Below are 17,347 nucleotides of genomic sequence, written 5' to 3' on the forward strand. Positions count from 1 at the left end.
TCAACTCTTTTTAAAAAACTTTTGAAGTGTTTTTTTTTCAAGAAAGTAAATAAACGAGTCCAAACAAATCTGAGAAGCGCATTGCGCCACACATACCTTGAAGTTGAGCCCACTTTACTCCTCCAAAATTGTAGGTAGTGAAATGGCACCAAAACTACCTCGATTTTTCCACCGGGCAGTCCTCGAGCGAGCAATCCTACGGTCAGGAATCCTGCCCGCCAATCAAAAATCTCACGGGCAATGGATCATTCCAGAACCCATCCACGTGGCATCACCTAACCCTCACTCTCTCTCTCTCCCGCGAAAAGAACCCTTCTTCTACTTCTCTTATCTCCTCACTTCACTTCGCCTGTCTCTCTCTTCGCTCTTCTCCTTCTCCCAATCCGCAGCGGAAGGATTAGGGTTTCTGTACACACAGTAAAAAACCCTAATTTCGCCTGAAAGCTCCCAGAAATGGCTTCCGCGCAAATCAATGTCCTCAGCACAGCGCCCAATTTCACAACCCCGAGGACGGCGTTTTTTGGCCAGGGACTGGGCAGGACGACGCCGTTGAAGGCGTTTGTGAGCCTTAGACCCAACGGCGTCAGAAGGGTCGGACCGCTCCGGATAGTCAATGAGAAAGTAGTGGGAATCGATTTGGGGACGACGAACTCGGCCGTTGGGGCTATGGAGGGCGGAAAGCCCACCATAGTCACCAACGCTGAGGGTCAGAGAACGACGCCATCCGTGGTGGCGTATACGAAGAACGGGGACCGGCTTGTGGGTCAGATTGCCAAACGACAGGCCGTCGTGAATCCGGAGAACACCTTTTTCTCGGTGAAGAGGTTCATTGGAAGGACTATGTCTGAGGTGGATGAGGAGTCGAAGCAGGTGTCGTACAAGGTTGTAAGGGATGCGAATGGGAATGTCAAGATTGACTGCCCTGCTATCGGGAAGCAGTTCGCTGCCGAAGAAATTTCAGCTCAGGTATAACTTTTTGCTGACATTTTGGGTTATTTTTTATTGCTTCTTTGTTTTTGGCAATGGGATGTTGAAAGTTTACAAATTTGAATGAGGGTGAAGTTCGTGGAGTAATTTGTGGTGTTATTATGTTTTAATTTGTTTAAAGGTATGATTTTTTATGTTATTTTGTTGGAAGTCAATGGTGGTCGTACACTTGCACGGTGTTGTTTTGCGGTTTTGGTGATGGGTGTTGCGAAATTTATCCACGGGTTCTGTTCGGGCGATGGGAAAATGAAGGGGAATGAATAAGGTTAATGGTAATTTTGTTTTGGTGGTGGTTTGTGGGGATTGTAGAACTTGCATTGAAGGAAGCTCTTGAGTAGAATTAGACTCAACTGTGCTTCAGTGCTTAGAAAATTGCGGGAATAGATAACCGGATATGAACATCCAATTTCAGTTAAGGAAACGATTTGTTATTGTCTACTAATGCGAATTTGTGAAACATTAAAACATTAAGGTATTTCCTGTTTCCTTTAAAAATCTTTACTTTTCCGAAGTGCACTATTTGTGTGATTCAGCTAACAGAGTTTGGTTAACTTTTAAAACCGATGTAGTGCTTTGATTGTCTTATTCTTTATCTCCTTTTATTGCTGGTGTAGGTGTTGAGGAAGCTTGTGGACGATGCTTCAAAGTTTTTGAATGATAAAGTTACTAAAGCGGTGGTCACTGTGCCTGCTTACTTCAATGATTCTCAAAGAACTGCTACAAAAGATGCTGGCCGCATTGCCGGGTTGGAAGTTCTTAGGATTATAAATGAACCTACTGCTGCTTCTTTAGCATACGGTTTTGACAGGAAGAACAGTGAAACTATCTTGGTATTTGACCTTGGAGGTGGTACTTTTGATGTCTCAGGTACAGTGTTTGTTATTGGGATATGTTCTCTAGCTATTACTTCCACACTCCATACAGATGTTGGTTTGCGTGTTTTGTTTGATCTATTTTATCAACTTTTTCTAACTTGCTCTCCTTCCATTACAGTACTTGAGGTTGGTGATGGTGTGTTTGAAGTGCTATCTACATCAGGAGATACACATTTGGGTGGTGATGATTTCGATAAGGTTAGGATTTTCTATTTCTTTTAATTTTTATTATGCCATGACCATTCACTTGAATCCTTTTATATTAAAAAACTGTGTTTCCTTTGGGCTAAGTTTAGAGGCCTTAATAATGAGACGGTTCTGATAATGTTGTTATTTTGCAGAGGATTGTTGACTGGCTTGCTGCAGACTTCAAAAGTAATGAAGGAATAGACCTGTTGAAGGATAAACAGGCTCTTCAGCGGCTGACGGAGACAGCTGAGAAAGCCAAGATGGAGTTGTCATCTTTGACTCAGGCTAACATTAGGTATGTATGTTGCCAATATCTGAGAACCTTCATTAGTCCGAAGCATTTTTCAGCCATTGACTATTCTCCGTGATCATCTATCTGGGCTGTTTTCTAGCAATGCTCTTTTGCTGATGATTGTTTTGTTCCAGTCTGCCTTTCATTACTGCAACTGCTGACGGGCCGAAGCACATTGAGACAACCCTTACAAGGGCAAAGTTTGAGGAGTTGTGCTCAGATCTGCTTGACAGGTGTGGATTTTTGTTTCAACTTGTTATGAGATTGTGGATATATGCATATTTGATTATAGCTCTTTGTCTTACAATCGTCTTGCAAATTTCAAGATATTGTCTTGGATGTCTAGGGTTGTAGAATGTTTTCTTGTTTCTATATTTAGCGGTATAATTTTTGGTTCTATGAAACCAGGGAACATTTGATTCTAAATTAACATTATCATTTTGTTGATATTTTAGGCTTAGAACACCGGTCGAAAACTCCTTGAGGGATGCAAAGCTTGCCTGGAAAGATATAGATGAGGTGATACTTGTTGGTGGTTCAACACGTATACCGGCTGTACAGGAGCTTGTAAGGAAGGTGACAGGGAAGGAACCAAATGTTACAGTTAATCCTGATGAAGTTGTCGCCCTAGGGGCTGCAGTTCAGGTGGGTCTGTATGATTTCTTTCTAGTGTGCTAAGTCCATTGTTACGACAATTTTTGTGAAGTTACGGGTTTTTTTATTGTTTATTATTTATATGGGACAGTTTCAGTTGTTATTGTCGTATTGACCTGTGATATCTTTTTTTTTTACTTGATCCTAGGCTGGTGTATTAGCTGGAGATGTCAGTGACATTGTGCTTTTGGATGTGACACCACTGTCATTGGGTTTGGAGACCCTTGGTGGTGTCATGACTAAGATCATCCCAAGAAACACAACTCTACCTACCTCCAAGTCGGAGGTGTTTTCAACAGCTGCAGATGGGCAGACAAGTGTCGAGATTAATGTCCTTCAAGGGGAAAGAGAATTTGTTAGAGATAACAAGTCTCTTGGGAGCTTCCGGTTGGATGGTATACCTCCTGCTCCACGAGGGGTTCCTCAAATTGAAGTCAAGTTCGACATTGATGCCAGTGGTATTCTATCTGTCGCTGCTGTGGACAAGGGCACAGGAAAGAAGCAAGACATCACCATTACTGGTGCCAGTACCTTACCTAGTGATGAGGTTAGCTGACTAGTAAATTGTAAATTTGTCAGATTTGTGATATTAGATTTGGAACTACTTGTTTGTATTTTTAAGTCTTGAATTATATTGAGGGAAATGTCTGCAAATGTACAGGTGGAAAGGATGGTTAGTGAAGCCGAGAGGTTTGCACAGGAGGACAAGGAGAAGAGAGACGCCATCGACACAAAGAACCAGGCTGATTCTGTTGTCTACCAGACAGAGAAGCAACTGAAAGAGCTGGGAGACAAGGTTCCAGCTGAAGTTAAAGCAAAGGTCGAGGCAAAACTTGGAGAGCTCAAGGAGACAGTCTCAGGGGGTTCAACTCAAGCCATAAAAGATGCCATCGCTGCCCTTAACCAGGAAGTGATGCAGCTTGGCCAGTCACTTTACAACCAGCCTGGCACTCCTGGCGCTGGTGCAGGGCCAACTCCACCCGGTGCTGAAGCTGGTGGGCCTTCAGAATCATCATCCGGCAAGGGACCTGATGGAGATGTTATTGATGCAGATTTCACTGACAGCAAGTGAGCAGGACTGTTGGACAGAAGTTAAGTGCCATTCTTGCTTATTTTGTTCAGATTGAATGTGTATGTAAGAATGATTTTACTGGGATGGGATCGTGGTGTCGGGGGTTAAGGTGTCATTTTTGTTTTATGGAGAATGAGAAACAGTGTCCTTTAGATGGCAAAGGACTAGTTAGTTGAAATTAATTAGGGGACTTGAGAAGAACGATAACAAAACAACAGGGCGATTAGATCCCTCGCAAATTGTTTAAGCATCGATTGATTTAAATTCAGATGAGCAGCAAACTTGACTGAACCTATATACGTGTCTGTACTCGTTCCAGAATTGATACTTGTTGATAGATAGTTTCTGTTTTATCTTTGCAATATTTCTTTCATTTGCACGAAAAAAGAACAGGCACCGTATATGCATTCAGCAGTAAAAACCAACACCAATAGTAACAAACCAACAGAGACTATCTGGGACTTAGAGGGAGGCTCCCGTCCCTGCTGATGTTCGTGTTACAAGCATTCAGGGCGGACAATTGTCAGTGTCCACATTTGCTGCTTCATCCTCCGCCGCCGCCGCCGCCAGTTAGTCTTAGTGATGATCTAGGACTATTGTTTTTGCTACCGGTAGGGTAGTTGTAAGGAATCGAATTTTGGGCATGCCCAGGAGAAACAGTAGGGCCCATCAACGAGCCCCGTGCGCTTCCGGACTCAGACCTGACTGGCGACGACGGAGGTGGTGTCCTAATCCCTAGGTGGTGTGCTCTTGCACCAAGCGAAGACTGGTACGCATGGTGGTGGTGGTTCTGGTGGTAGTTAGGGTGATGGGGACGCCCTTGAGCATGGCCTTGGTATGCACTGCAAATACTCGGCGAGCTGTGCACTTTATGCATTGGAGGCGTAAGCGAGAACCGGTGACCTCCCATGCTTATGTCACCCACAAGCGCGTGGTGTTCTGGGGATGCTGATTTGGGCGATGAACACGCCGACGATAAGCTGAGGCTGCCCATGGGGCTACTTGCGATGATCATCGGGGCAGTCGGAGCATTCTGCTGCTGTTGCTGCAATTGGGGCTGCATTTTCGGTGGTGATCGAATGATTCCATTGATGGCGTCAATGTAACGCTGCTCCAGCATTTGGTGTTCCAACGACGGGGTTGGACCCTCGATCACCACTGGCTTGGACAGGAACAAGAACGTTCGCAGCTTCGGGCTCCCTTCGCTCTCTTGTCGATCATATTCATCGAGCATGTGCTTTAGATCCTCGTCGCTTTTGACGGAGACCAAGGCGTCGAGATCTTCCGTGCCTAGCTGGTATTTCAGCACCATCTCCCCATCAGACAATGTACTCAGCTTTTTCATCAACTCTGTCACGTAGATAATGTAATGTTTTTAAAAAATTCGTAAATTTGTTAAAGCAGAGGAGGTTCCGAATTCCAATCTCATTGACGAAAGTTCGATACACCCTGAAATTCAAAAGGAATAGACTAACAAAATGGGCACCTGCGAACGTTATGCTGCGAGACAATGCGACAACGCGAGTATCCCCTCCGACGTACTTGAGGTGGCCGTCGGCGGGCCTGGGTAGGATTCTGCCACCATGGCTGCACAAGAACTTGACCCTGTTTCTGGGGGAGGACGGCGCGTCACTATCACCACCGCAACTACCGCCACCAGTACCGCCAATTTCACCCGCCATTTTTCATGTCAAATTATGTCATGTACGTATTGTTTTATGAACTGATGATATAAATTAATTATAATGTAAGTAATCCACTCAGCGAGACTGCAACTGCAACCCCCTCCCCTCGACCTTGAATCGCCGTCACGAAAAGCCCCCGGAATCTGCAACGACGGCAATCAATCAAAACAACAAAATCCGATTTCAAAAAAATACAATTATATTTGTTTGTTTGTTTTTTTATTAATTTAGAAATCTATATCATTTTTATTTTAAAAAAGGTTTCCTATATGCTTAATTGGAGCTTACTCTGTACAGACGAGGGGAGGCGCAGTTGAAAGACAAAACAGGGGAAGAACAAGATTGAATTGGGGAGTGATATTTTTTGAACAATGAAAAGAAGAACCCAAAAATAGCGGGAGAGAGAGAGAGATGCTTGTTGTTGGGTTTCTCTTGAATGAGAGTTTCTACGGATTTCCCTAAATCTCTCTTTTGTACGAGAATAAAAATGACTAATATGGAACGGAAGCGTTCATACCTTTATTTTCATACACACATTTGTTTCACCCACCGACCCACAAACATTTTGTATGTGGCCTGTTTTATTAGGGATTGGTTCTTCTCGAAAATTATGACTTTTTGAATGTTGTTATGCTAGGCCATCCATCCGTCTTATTTTCTCACTCATCTGTCTTATTTGTTCATCTATTAGATCTTAATTGCTAGTTACTTTTTGTGTTTTATGGGCTAACAAATGATCGTCTACTTGAAGAAAAAGTTAGTCGGACTCTTGTAACGATATGTTTTGATTAAATTAAATACAAAAAAAAATAATATATATATATATATTAAATGGTTGCGCTAATATAGACTTAAGCTTAATCACGTTGGCTAATATAGATTCGAACATTGCGCTCGTTTCTCTGCATTTAAGTTCGAAACCAACTATACAGATGAAGTTTAGCGTAGAACCAACCAAAAAAAAATTAAAAAAAAAATCACCGAAGGGATGTATGCGTGTCAACTTAAGGGCATAAACCCACGAAACAATACGGCATCGTTCCATTTTTTCATTGGTCAACATACGGCGTCGTTCTGGTATAAAGAAAAGAAATAGTTTCACATCGTCTTCTTCCTCGCGAAGACCTCTGCGCCTCAACCAAGCGCTGCCGCCTTCTGCAATTGCGCACTGCACACGGCGCCAATTGAGGCTATAATCCGACCAAAACTACACCGTTTTGATTATAATTATTTCCTCCTCCTCCTCCTCCTCCTCCTCCTCTTCTTCTTTCATTCTCTCTAGAGCAGAACTCAGTCTCTCAGTTTCCACTGAACCAAAACGACACCGTTAGAGGGAGAGAGAATTTTGCCAAGGAAGAAAAGAAGAATGGATATGGAAGCACAGAGGTTTGTATGGGACGGAGCAATTCCTCTGCAGATTCATCTCCATGAATCCGACGTCGCCACTCTTCCTGCTCCGCCACCTGCCCTGGTACTAAACCTCTATGTACACACACATGTGTGTATATATATATATATATATATATATATATATATATAGATCTATATATCTATATATCTTCCAAATTTCCGATTATGCCCCCGATTCCCCTCGTAATTTACTCTGATTGTTGCTCTTTCTGTAACAGATCTTAGCTCCTCGGATTGGGTACCTGCCATTGTTGGCCTCACTTCTAAAACCTTACTTCAGCTCTGCACTTCCTCCTCGCTTAGACACCATTTGGTTCGAGTACAAAGGCTTACCTTTGAAATGGTATGCACCGATTTCCTCTTTTTCTATACTTGAAAATTCGGTTTTGCTACAATGCTTAAATTGCCGGTTTTCGTATAGAAATTAGAAAACGAACTGTTGATAATTGATTGCCATTTGATTTTTGATGTTAGTGACTATCAGTATAATTTGCACTAGATTTTTGGTTTTTCTCTAATTGTTGATGCCCTTTTGGTTCTTTATATGATCTCACATGCCCGTGTAAGGTTTGCGTGCAAGAAGTTTGTGTTTTGAAGTGACTGAGGGAGGAAAGAGTGAATTAATAGCGCTGGATGCTTTCATAGGTTGTTGGATTTGTGTTAGTTTTATTTGTTTTTGTAACGTTGCAAGAGGTTCTTGCAGGTATATACCGACAGGAGTTCTGTTTGATCTTCTATGTGCGGAACCAGAAAGACCTTGGAATCTCACGGTAAATATTTTTTCTTATTGGTTTATCTTCTATCATCGCTATGTTTAAAATTGATGAGCATGTCATTAGTTTCTCGGGAAATTTAGATAGAAACTTAGGAGGCAACTAGTCGCAAAACAAAAATAGAGGGTTATGAACAGAAATCCTACTCATGTTTGGTTCTCATTTATGTAAAAAGGAGATGGCTGGCTATCAGAAATCACATTCGTGCACACGTTTATTTTGGAAATTATTCTTGGTAAATGATTTTGGACATGATGGAGCCATTGGTACCAAAATAGAATATATATTAAGGCTGAACATTTTGGAGTCATTTATGTATTTTTTTTAACTCAATTAAAAATCGATAGATAAGAATTATCAAATATTGTCTTGTTTTGGTGGCTGTTGGGATATCTAAAAAATTGGCTAGATGTGTTTTGCGGGACCAGTTTTAAAATTTCACAATGTAGTGGGAATGTGTTTGAATGAATTTGGGACCAAACCAGTTGTATAGCAAACCTAGAAAGTGTTCGTTTCCATCACCTTCTTCTGCCAACATCAACACCATCATTGGTGCTACACTGCTACATGTTGCCACCATCATTGCGACTGCACTGCTTCAATTTTCCCATTGCCGCCATCTCCATTGCTACACTGTTTCTGCCACTGGTATTTACCATCACCACCACTAAGCACTGGCACTATTACCATCGTGCAACACCTTGTTGTTACTGCAATCAGTAAGACTATGACCATGACACAACAGTTATCCCCCATGTTCTCACAATTAGTTAAACTAGACTTGCAAGATGTTATTTATGTGATATGTAATTCTCTGATTTTTTGGCTCAGTATTGTTCTTAGGGTTATAACTTAGTTTAAACAAACTAGTTTAGCAAACAACCTATCAGGTAAAATGGTCCAAACGAGATTATAGGATTCACATACTTTCCAACTATTATTTATTTGTCAAGGATAAGTTTGGTTGGACTATGTAAAATGTTTTACTTTTACAACAATATAATGGTGGGTGTCAATGGAACACGAATTTTTAGCGTTCATTTTTTGATGTCTAATTACGCAACAACTTGAATAATGTTAAGAATATTTTTGGACGATCTACCAATAAGGTTTTGGTCGAGTGGTCATGCCTGTGGTTTGCTCCCATGTGGGTACATTGATTTCGCTAGCTATTTGCATCCAAGTCTGTAGAGTGGGTGTGGTGAATTTCTGGGTATCGACGAACAACATTTTCTGATGATCTTTTTATTAGTGTCTTGCTCCATCTCCTTTTCTTATTATGTTTCACATTTGTAGATTAGAAGTGAATTTTGGATCTTTGTGCAGGTGCATTTTAGAGGATATCCGGGGAACATATTGATTCCTTGTGATGATGAAGATACTGTAAAGTGGAGCTTTATTAATTCTTTGAAAGAGGTCAGGGATTGTTTTGTTAGTTTCATATTGTCTATTTATAAAACTGTTTATTTCCCTGCCATATATTATATTTGACTCAATTTGTTTTTACTGTTTAGTTTGGGATCTAGTGACAAATTTTGATTGGAAAGTCTTGTATGACAATGTAGATGTCCTTAAAACATTTCTAATGGTATTTGTTACATCTGCAGGCTGCATATATAATCAATGGAAACTGTAAGAATGTGATGAACATGTCTCAACCAGATCAGGTGGAGCTCTGGCGTTCAGTCTTAAATGGTATGCCTGCTATAGGATTTAGGAGTTACTTGTGACATTTTTTTGGGTTCCTTCTGTCAAATTTACTCATATTTTAGTTAAGTTGAACAAGTATAGGTGATTACTCAAATTTACATATATTTGCGAAACTATAAGAAAATTTCTATAAAATCTTGTAAAAAATGTTATCTATAATCAAACACTTTATATAGGGATAATCTTTATCACTATCATTTTGTTGAGAATATCCCACATTGTGAAGAAAGTTGAGGTTCCACCATAAAACCAATTGGCAATACGGGAAATAGCCCAATTTACTTATAAGCCCATGCAAGGTCCCTCCTCCCATCAATGTGAGATTCATTCTCAACACATTGGAGATGAAAACCTCTGCATCCATTGGTTTTGGGATCGATGCTTGCATTCAGACTTTCATATATGCATATAGTTCATAAGGTCATATTCTGCTAATATTTATGAATGAGCCTTCTTAGCTTAATAACTTCCTCAAAACATTTTGTTAGGTAATTTGGAATCCTACTTCCGTGTATCTTCTAAACTTAAGCTTGGAACAGTTGGGGAAGAATGGGCAGTAAAGAATTTATGCGCTCCAAAATCCAGACCAAATATGGGTGAAACTGATGTTTCTGGACAAGTGAAGGCAGGTGAGCGAAGATTTAATGTTCTAGCTTGTCTTCATGATTAGTGTGCTCACTTCTTCCAGGGCAATGAGACCCAAGGGAAACTCTACAATCTGGAATTTCTAAACAAACTGCATACAGAGCCTGTCAAGAGAGCATTTGTACTATACTACAACCTAGCATGCTAGCCCTTAATTAATTAAATTACTATTTAATCTTAGCCCTCCAAAATACTAAAAAACTCACATAACTGCCACCTGACTGTTTAAAATGACTAAGAGCATAACTATCATCTACTAAACTGAATAAAATATAAATTTCAAACTAGATAGATAAATACAAGGAAATAACTATGACAAAAAACTAACTAGAACCAAAGCCATGTTGGCTAGCAGGCCCACTTGGTCCTGAAGGCCTCCTAGATGCTCCTGCATCACTGACCAAGTTTAGTAGATTATCTGGGACTGAGAACAGTACTGAAACATTGTTCTGGGTTTTGGAGCAATTCTAGCTCCTAGTTGTTGCCTGGAAGGGGTTGCAAGCTTGCAGTACGTATTAAGAACTGCGAAAAGGGTGTATGTCGTAGTGTTATTCAAGTATAGACTTAAAGTAAATATAGAGGTTGCAACCCTTTACCCTGAATTTGTCTGACAGTCCTAATTAAAATTGAAAGAAAAATCCTTGAAAGAGCTTCCTACATTTGAAATTGAATTGAAATTATATAGGTACACATTTATTGTTGTAATTAATTTTCAAATGATTGAATTCTTAGGTCGAGTTCCAGTTCGCTTATATGTTTGGAGAGTCGGTGAGGATTTTGTTGATTTTGAAGATGCACCTCAGATTGATAGCTGGGACAAAATCTCTTACATTAACCGGCCTGTTGAAATACAAGGAGGAGAAGGAGGTGAGGCGGCTCTTATTTCTCATAAACCTTCCTCAGAAATATGCGCATGTAGTAAATTCAAGTTTCTTTATTTCCCTTTTCATTTTACAGTAAATTTATGGAAAGTATTTTTAGAATCAAGACAAAGTAGACTTGGCTGCCTGTTAATATGGTCAGTGTAGATGGAAAGAACATCTTTCATTTACTTTCTTGTCGAATGCATTAAAATTTGTACTGAAGTTACATGGACCCTAGTTCCTTCCACCGTACACCATGACCGTTTCTGGTTTGGAATTGCTTTTCACATCTTATATTCTTAGTTTTCCTGTCTGAACTTTTGGGTAAGTTGGCAGGGTTTTCCGATGTTTGATTGCTATACCTATCATGATCTGTCATTTAAGCCTTTTACCTCCACCATTATTAAAACAACAAGAAAGCCTTACCCCACTAAGTGGGGGGTGACTGTATGAATCCTAGGACACCATTGCTTTCGGTTTTGCGCCAAGTCTTCCGTTAGCTCCAAGTACTCCATGTCTTTTCTTAAAGTCTCTTTCCAAGTCTTCCTAGGTCTTCCTCTACCAATTCAGCCCTGAGCCTCTGTCTCATAGTTGCATTTAAAAATAATATCGGAACAACTGATAAAGAAAGGATTTCTTGGCGGTTTTGTAATACTGCTTCTTCTTTTTTTTATTTGAAGGGCTTTATATGTGATACATGGCCATGAATTGCAGGGTCTTTATATGTGATACATGGCCATGAATTGCAGGGTCCTCATGTTTTATGCCTTTTTTTTTTTTTTTTTTTTTTTTTTTTTTGGGTATAAGATTATATTTTCTAGTTAAGAAACTCCAGGGAGGAAATATATATATTTTCTTTTCTGCCACAATCTTCCTGGCTACTGCAGCTACATAGTTCCTATTTTTGGTTGCTTAGTTCTTCAATTGAATTAGTTCTTTATTCGAAAGAGTGAATGTCGGTCATGTGGCTTATTATTTTGGTGAAATTGATGTTGTCTGTTAGATTTAGGAGTATGAGATCTGAGGACAGTGAAATGCATGTGCGCATGTTAAACAGACAGACAAACATCAGATCTCATTTTCTATTTTTGTTTTATGCTTGACCCAAAGCTGGTTCTTGAATCCCAACAACAGGAACCGTTGTCGTGTCTCACATAAGTGAATGCTTTATTATATCAGTTCAAGGTGTAAATGTATTGGCAGCCCCGTCAATTTATCGATTAATTTAGCACTGCTGAGCATGTCGGATAGATCATTTTAGGGTTTATAATCTTTTTAGTTTTGACCGAGTTTATTTTGCACTACAGGTAGATGCTTCACTCTAAACGATGCAGTCAAGAGCCTTTTGCCAGAGTATTTTCCTGACAAATCCTTGATCAATGAAGAATCACCGACAGTAGCTGAAGAGGATGAACAAAAAGTTTCCGCTGAAGATGCAAAGGCCGAAGAGGAAGTAGAAAAGTCAGGTGAACAAACAGAGTCTGGGAACAAATATGATGATGCCGAAATCAAGCTGGTCCGTATCCAAGGTATTGAACCGAAATTGGAGATACCGTTCTCTTGGGTGGCAAACAACTTGCTGAACCCCGAGCACTTTCTTCATATCTGTGTGTATTTGAAAGTACCACAAGTTAGTACCATGTGATAGGCAGGTTGCGTTTGGAATCATAAAACACAAGGGGAAGGGAGGGATCTTCCATTGGTGACTTTGAAAGGCATTTAACTGTATAGAAGTGTACAGAAGATTAAATGTCAATATATCTTCATCATCCACTTGATTTTTCTACGATTTTATTTTCCACAATAGAAGAACCTAATAAGCTAGGTGTTTTTTATTCGATTGCACGTACCATTGAGTGGTTTGGAAAATTACCGGCTAGATCTTGCATATAAGGATGTAATGAATTTTTACGATGGTTAGATTTTGCATGAAGCTCATGTCACTGAGTGTTGCGTATCTTTAGCTGTACCTGGTTATTTATTTATTTAGATTTTAGCTCGTGTTTTTTCTTTCATTTTCTCTTGCTTTGCGATGCCATCATTTAGTTAGCGGGACTAGTGTGGGGTCGGACGTGACCAAAGTACCTGAGAGTCTCATTCTTTGTGAGAATATCGTGGATGACGCAATTCAAGTACCCCACATGGTCCAATACCATCATTACACATTCCTAATATATTTTGACCGAAGTTGTTGATCATTCAATCAATCAATCATCGATTTTTTCTTTCTTGCATTCATTAACCCAACAATTAAACCTTCATTTAAACATTGAAAAAAAATTAGACACGTAATAACATCAATGATTGAAAGGATGAGAAGGTCCAAACAAGGCAAGATGCAAATATTACTATTTCCAATTTCCACGTTGGAAATACATGAATGTCACTTTAACTCAAAGGTAGAGTGCTCTACTGCAATTTACCACCTAACAAAATTTTGAATCACCTTTTCACCTTGACCAAAAAAATATAAAAAATTATAACGTGCCAGCTTCATGCATTTCTTTTTTAACAGAACTTGGCTGAAAGTTCAACAGCAGTTCCTGCTGCTCAGTGCTCCCCAATCACATATAGACACATGTCTAAGTAATTAATTTTTTAATTATTTAGACGCATGTTCATCTGTGATTGGTGAGCAACAGGAGCTGCTGCTGATTTTTTTCAATCAAAGAATTGTATGTGCTTAATACGTGATTCTTTGATAGTGCATATTTATATCAGGAGAAATTGGAGCAATGGTTCTTGAATTTTAGGACAATTGAAGTTTTGGTCTCTGAATTAAGAATTCGTGAGTATAGGTCCTTGAACTTATTATAGTGTAGAGCAATGATCATTTTCGCTAACTACGTTTGAACTTACATCCAACATAAAGGGTTCAAAAGGGACAAAAATGGATCTAAGTTTAAACGGAATTAGCCAAAATAACCATTGCTCCATACGATTACAAGTTAAAAAATCAACAATCAAGAATTTTTAATTCAGTTACTAAAGCTCTAATTGAACAAAAATTTAGGAACCATTGCTCCAGCTATCTCTTGTATCTCCAACTTTAAAATACTCTTTTTCTTTAAGGAAAAGTAATGCTACACCTTTAAGGAAAAGTAATGCTACACTTGTCACATTTTTCATATTACATTTGTATCATCTCTCTAATAGAGGTAAGGACCATCAATACATGTGAGTCTCATCTCTATTAAAAATGTCGTACAAATATGATATAAAAAAATATAATAAGAGTATCATTTTTGTTTAAAGAATCACGTACGACTTTATGAACAATTTTTTAGACGAGAAAATAGACAAAGTCAAGTTATTGACAGCACAGTTGCAACAAAATATTAAGTGAATTCACAAATTGACACGATTTATTTTTCAGTTGGCAAATTGCAACATCGCTTAAAGTTGACATTGATCTAATGTTTTCCAAACACATAAGGTTGAAAAGGCTGTTGAGTAATGTGATCCCTACCTCATGCTCATGCAATGAATGCATCAGACTATCAGTATTTTTTTCTTTTTCTTTTTTTGGAAACATACTATCAGTATTATTTTGTTTAATATGAATGTGAGAGTTTTAGAATCTCATAAACGTCAATACAACCAGATATTATTCATGTTTTTATGTCTTTTACTTTTTGTTTGCATGTTTTCATTTTATCGAAGAAAATATTGAATTTAATAACATGATTATTATCTTTGCATCTCTTGTAGTGAAAAAGTTTAAGGGAGGGTATGCAACACCATTTCAAGATCAGTGTATATAGCACGAAGTCTTTTTGAAAACTTATAAAGAGGGTCTTAGCTCTTTCTTTGGTTTTTACAAATTGCCCACCACGAGAGATTGTTGTCAGCGAGATTCAAACTTAAATCTTGGTCTAATAAAGAGGACGATTCTTACCAACTCAACCAACCCTCATTGTAAATCTTTTGAGTGGCCGTTTGCTTTCTCCATCCTCGCTATACATTTCTCATTATTTTGGGTTTGAGTCAAAAGCCTCAAAGGCCACCTCACTCGTTATGTAATAAGAGAGGGCAATGATTTTCACATACCTATTTTGTTACTTCTTTTGCACACCTCTACTTATTTTTAATCGCTTATTCTCTTTTGATTCTTTAATTCAATAAAAAAATAATAAACAGAGATGTGCAGGAAATAAAAAAGATAAGTGAAAATGGCTTTCAAATATGAGATTGTAAATAATTGGAAGCATCATCCCAGATGTTGCTCGAAACAACATTGCGTTGTTCTTTTTCGATGGAAACATATTGTACATTGGATCTACTTATATACGGTACAATGAAAGTAAATGGATGAAGTTCATGAGAGTTAAGATAGCAAGGGTTTGTTTGAAAGTACTTTTAAAATGAAGTGTTTTTAGAGAAAATATTTTGGATTTCAAAAACATTTGAAGTGCTTCATGGAATAAGTACTAGTTATGTGCTTCTTATAAGAAGCAGTTGTTTTTTATTTCATAATTCACGTTTTTACTAAAAATTAGTTTCAAATATTTTCACAAAAAACGTGTTCAATCGTTATAAAAGAACTTCCAAATCAGCCCTAACTTAGACAATAATTTGTGACTATATCTCAATTCTCATTGCTCAACCAAAAATTAAGATACAGAATTCACTGCACAAGTGGGAGTGTATCTGTCTGCTACTACAGGTAGTAAAAACTGCATATTATATGAAATTTCACTCTTTGACCAAAAAACAAATAAGTTTTACACATGGAACAATAAAATCTACAAACTAGCTGGCTACATTCCAAAAAAGCGCTTACATACTTTAAGGATCTTGCCTCCCTTGTGCTTTTTCTTGATAGATCTTGTTGCTTGATGATCTTCATCTTCATCTTCCTCATCACCATCAATGGAAGATGTCATGAAAGTTGTAGTTGCGGACTGGTCATGGATCCTGCAATACCTCTCTGACACAGAAGAAGATCTTTTCATGGATGAGATTGCTCCTTTCACTGCTGATTGAAACCCTAACCCTAAACCACCAGATGAAGCAGCAGCAGAAGAAGAAGAGACTGAGCTATTCCTCTTCAGCACCACGTGAGTGCCGAACCTCTCTCCACCATTGCCTTTGATCTGACCATCTTCCTCAGAAGAATCATGGGTCGTGTTGTTTTTCTTCTCCTGCTGCAGATCGAGATTGGTTTTTTCTTGGACTTTTGAGGAGGTGGGGTTTTCTGGGGTAGATATCTGCGTTTCGTCAAATGATTGGAGATCTGAAAAGTCTATGGATCTTGAGTTTTGGGAGCGACGACTACTACTAGTACCCATGATTTTGATCTTGGAATATCCACCCATTTTTGTGTGTTTGAAAGTGGAGCTAGTGAGAAGTGGAGGAAGATGGTAATTTGCAGTAGGTATATATAAAGACAAAGGAGCGGATGCATGGAAGGTACAAAGGATGGGGTGTAGAAGGTGAGAAGAAAGTGGTGGAGGGAGACAAGTAGTGGATGAGAGGCCATGTAAGTTGAAAATTTAGACAGGTCGGTAGATTTTTGACCAGTTGGAATTTTGGAGTGCAGTGCAGAATGCAGATAAAAAAGTGAAACGTACATTTCAGATTTGGAAACATATGCAGGTAGGGTATGACTGTAGAAAAATGGTTCAATTTTATATTTTTCTTCTTTGAGAAGTTGGTGAGATGATCAGATCTCAACCTTTCTTTTTAGAACTTGTTTTCTTTATTTTTTTTTAGAGAACTTTAAAGAAAAGCTTTTGGTACTATTCACTTTAACGAAAAATCATATTTTTACACTAAAAAATCAATCATGGTACTATTTATTTTGTCATTACTGTTAAAACTCAAAATTTTCAAATCCTTTTTATTAAATTTTTTTTTTTCAACCTCATTGACCTTTTGCTTGGTGGATTTGCCAACACACAAACCATTAAACCAATCCATGTTAAATTTAGGAGTAATGTTATTCATACCATATTTTTGTACCACATTTTCATACTACCTTAGGTGGTATTTGATGTGGATAGCCACATCATTTGAATTAATCAGATTTTTAAATTTAGTTCATTATTTAATAAACTAATAATTAAGAAAAACTAGTTAATTAAATAATGATTATAGTATACGATGAGTCTTTCTCCTTCCTTTCCTTGGGTTTTGCAAATTTTTCAAATGATGTGACTGTCCACATCAGAGCAGCTCTAGCGAGAGCAA

At 38.6% G+C, this 17,347-nt stretch overlaps 4 protein-coding genes across 5 annotated transcripts; 2 read left to right on the forward strand and 2 right to left on the reverse strand.

Moving 5' to 3' along the window:
- Positions 1–277: 277 nt before the first annotated feature.
- Positions 278–4,360, forward strand: LOC137716722 (stromal 70 kDa heat shock-related protein, chloroplastic). Its single transcript, XM_068456100.2, has 8 exons — positions 278–966; positions 1,602–1,854; positions 1,981–2,060; positions 2,204–2,346; positions 2,478–2,576; positions 2,799–2,988; positions 3,146–3,544; positions 3,659–4,360. The coding sequence occupies exons 1-8, from the start codon at positions 454–456 to the stop codon at positions 4,067–4,069; spliced, it is 2,088 nt and encodes a 695-aa protein (XP_068312201.1). The 5' UTR covers positions 278–453; the 3' UTR covers positions 4,070–4,360.
- On the reverse strand, positions 4,340–6,243 carry LOC137716723 (uncharacterized). Its single transcript, XM_068456101.2, has 3 exons — positions 6,043–6,243; positions 5,556–5,897; positions 4,340–5,419 (listed from the first exon to the last, which is right to left on the reverse strand). Exons 2-3 carry the CDS (start codon positions 5,749–5,751, stop codon positions 4,614–4,616), a joined length of 1,002 nt encoding a protein of 333 aa, XP_068312202.2. The 5' UTR covers positions 5,752–5,897; positions 6,043–6,243; the 3' UTR covers positions 4,340–4,613.
- A 531-nt stretch (positions 6,244–6,774) lies between these two features.
- Positions 6,775–13,112, forward strand: LOC137718003 (autophagy protein 5). 2 transcript variants are annotated; one of them, XM_068457528.2, is made up of 8 exons: positions 6,775–7,225; positions 7,383–7,507; positions 7,868–7,934; positions 9,264–9,353; positions 9,545–9,632; positions 10,136–10,276; positions 11,025–11,159; positions 12,463–13,112. In XM_068457528.2, the coding sequence occupies exons 1-8, from the start codon at positions 7,121–7,123 to the stop codon at positions 12,798–12,800; spliced, it is 1,089 nt and encodes a 362-aa protein (XP_068313629.2). In that variant the 5' UTR covers positions 6,775–7,120; the 3' UTR covers positions 12,801–13,112. The 2 variants fall into 2 exon arrangements, with proteins under 2 accessions (XP_068313629.2, XP_088555350.1); XM_088699224.1 differs by lacking the exon at positions 10,136–10,276 and having other exon boundaries at positions 6,895–7,225.
- Positions 13,113–15,729: 2,617 nt separating this feature from the next.
- LOC148694554 (uncharacterized) lies at positions 15,730–16,625 on the reverse strand. Its single transcript, XM_088698258.1, has one exon. The coding sequence runs from the start codon at positions 16,471–16,473 to the stop codon at positions 15,916–15,918; it is 558 nt and encodes a 185-aa protein (XP_088554384.1). The 5' UTR covers positions 16,474–16,625; the 3' UTR covers positions 15,730–15,915.
- Positions 16,626–17,347: the final 722 nt, after the last annotated feature.

The sequence above is a fragment of the Pyrus communis genome, chromosome 8, assembly GCF_041283825.1.
Source record: "Pyrus communis isolate YQ-2024b chromosome 8, ASM4128382v1, whole genome shotgun sequence".
In the NCBI taxonomy this organism is placed as follows: Eukaryota; Viridiplantae; Streptophyta; class Magnoliopsida; order Rosales; family Rosaceae; genus Pyrus; species Pyrus communis.

Coding starts and splice junctions, on each gene's coding strand:
- LOC137716722 (XM_068456100.2), top strand. CDS start 454: ATGGCTTCCGCGCAAATCAATGTCCTCAGCACAGCGCCCAATTTCACA. Junction 967..1,601: donor CCGAAGAAATTTCAGCTCAG/GTATAACTTTTT, acceptor TTGCTGGTGTAG/GTGTTGAGGAAGCTTGTGGA. Junction 1,855..1,980: donor TGGTACTTTTGATGTCTCAG/GTACAGTGTTTG, acceptor CTTCCATTACAG/TACTTGAGGTTGGTGATGGT.
- LOC137716723 (XM_068456101.2), bottom strand. CDS start 5,751: ATGGCGGGTGAAATTGGCGGTACTGGTGGCGGTAGTTGCGGTGGTGAT. Junction 5,420..5,555: donor TCGCAGCATAACGTTCGCAG/GTGCCCATTTTG, acceptor TCTACGTGACAG/AGTTGATGAAAAAGCTGAGT.
- LOC137718003 (XM_068457528.2), top strand. CDS start 7,121: ATGGATATGGAAGCACAGAGGTTTGTATGGGACGGAGCAATTCCTCTG. Junction 9,633..10,135: donor CTGGCGTTCAGTCTTAAATG/GTATGCCTGCTA, acceptor ACATTTTGTTAG/GTAATTTGGAATCCTACTTC. Junction 10,277..11,024: donor TTCTGGACAAGTGAAGGCAG/GTGAGCGAAGAT, acceptor TTGAATTCTTAG/GTCGAGTTCCAGTTCGCTTA.
- LOC148694554 (XM_088698258.1), bottom strand. CDS start 16,473: ATGGGTGGATATTCCAAGATCAAAATCATGGGTACTAGTAGTAGTCGT.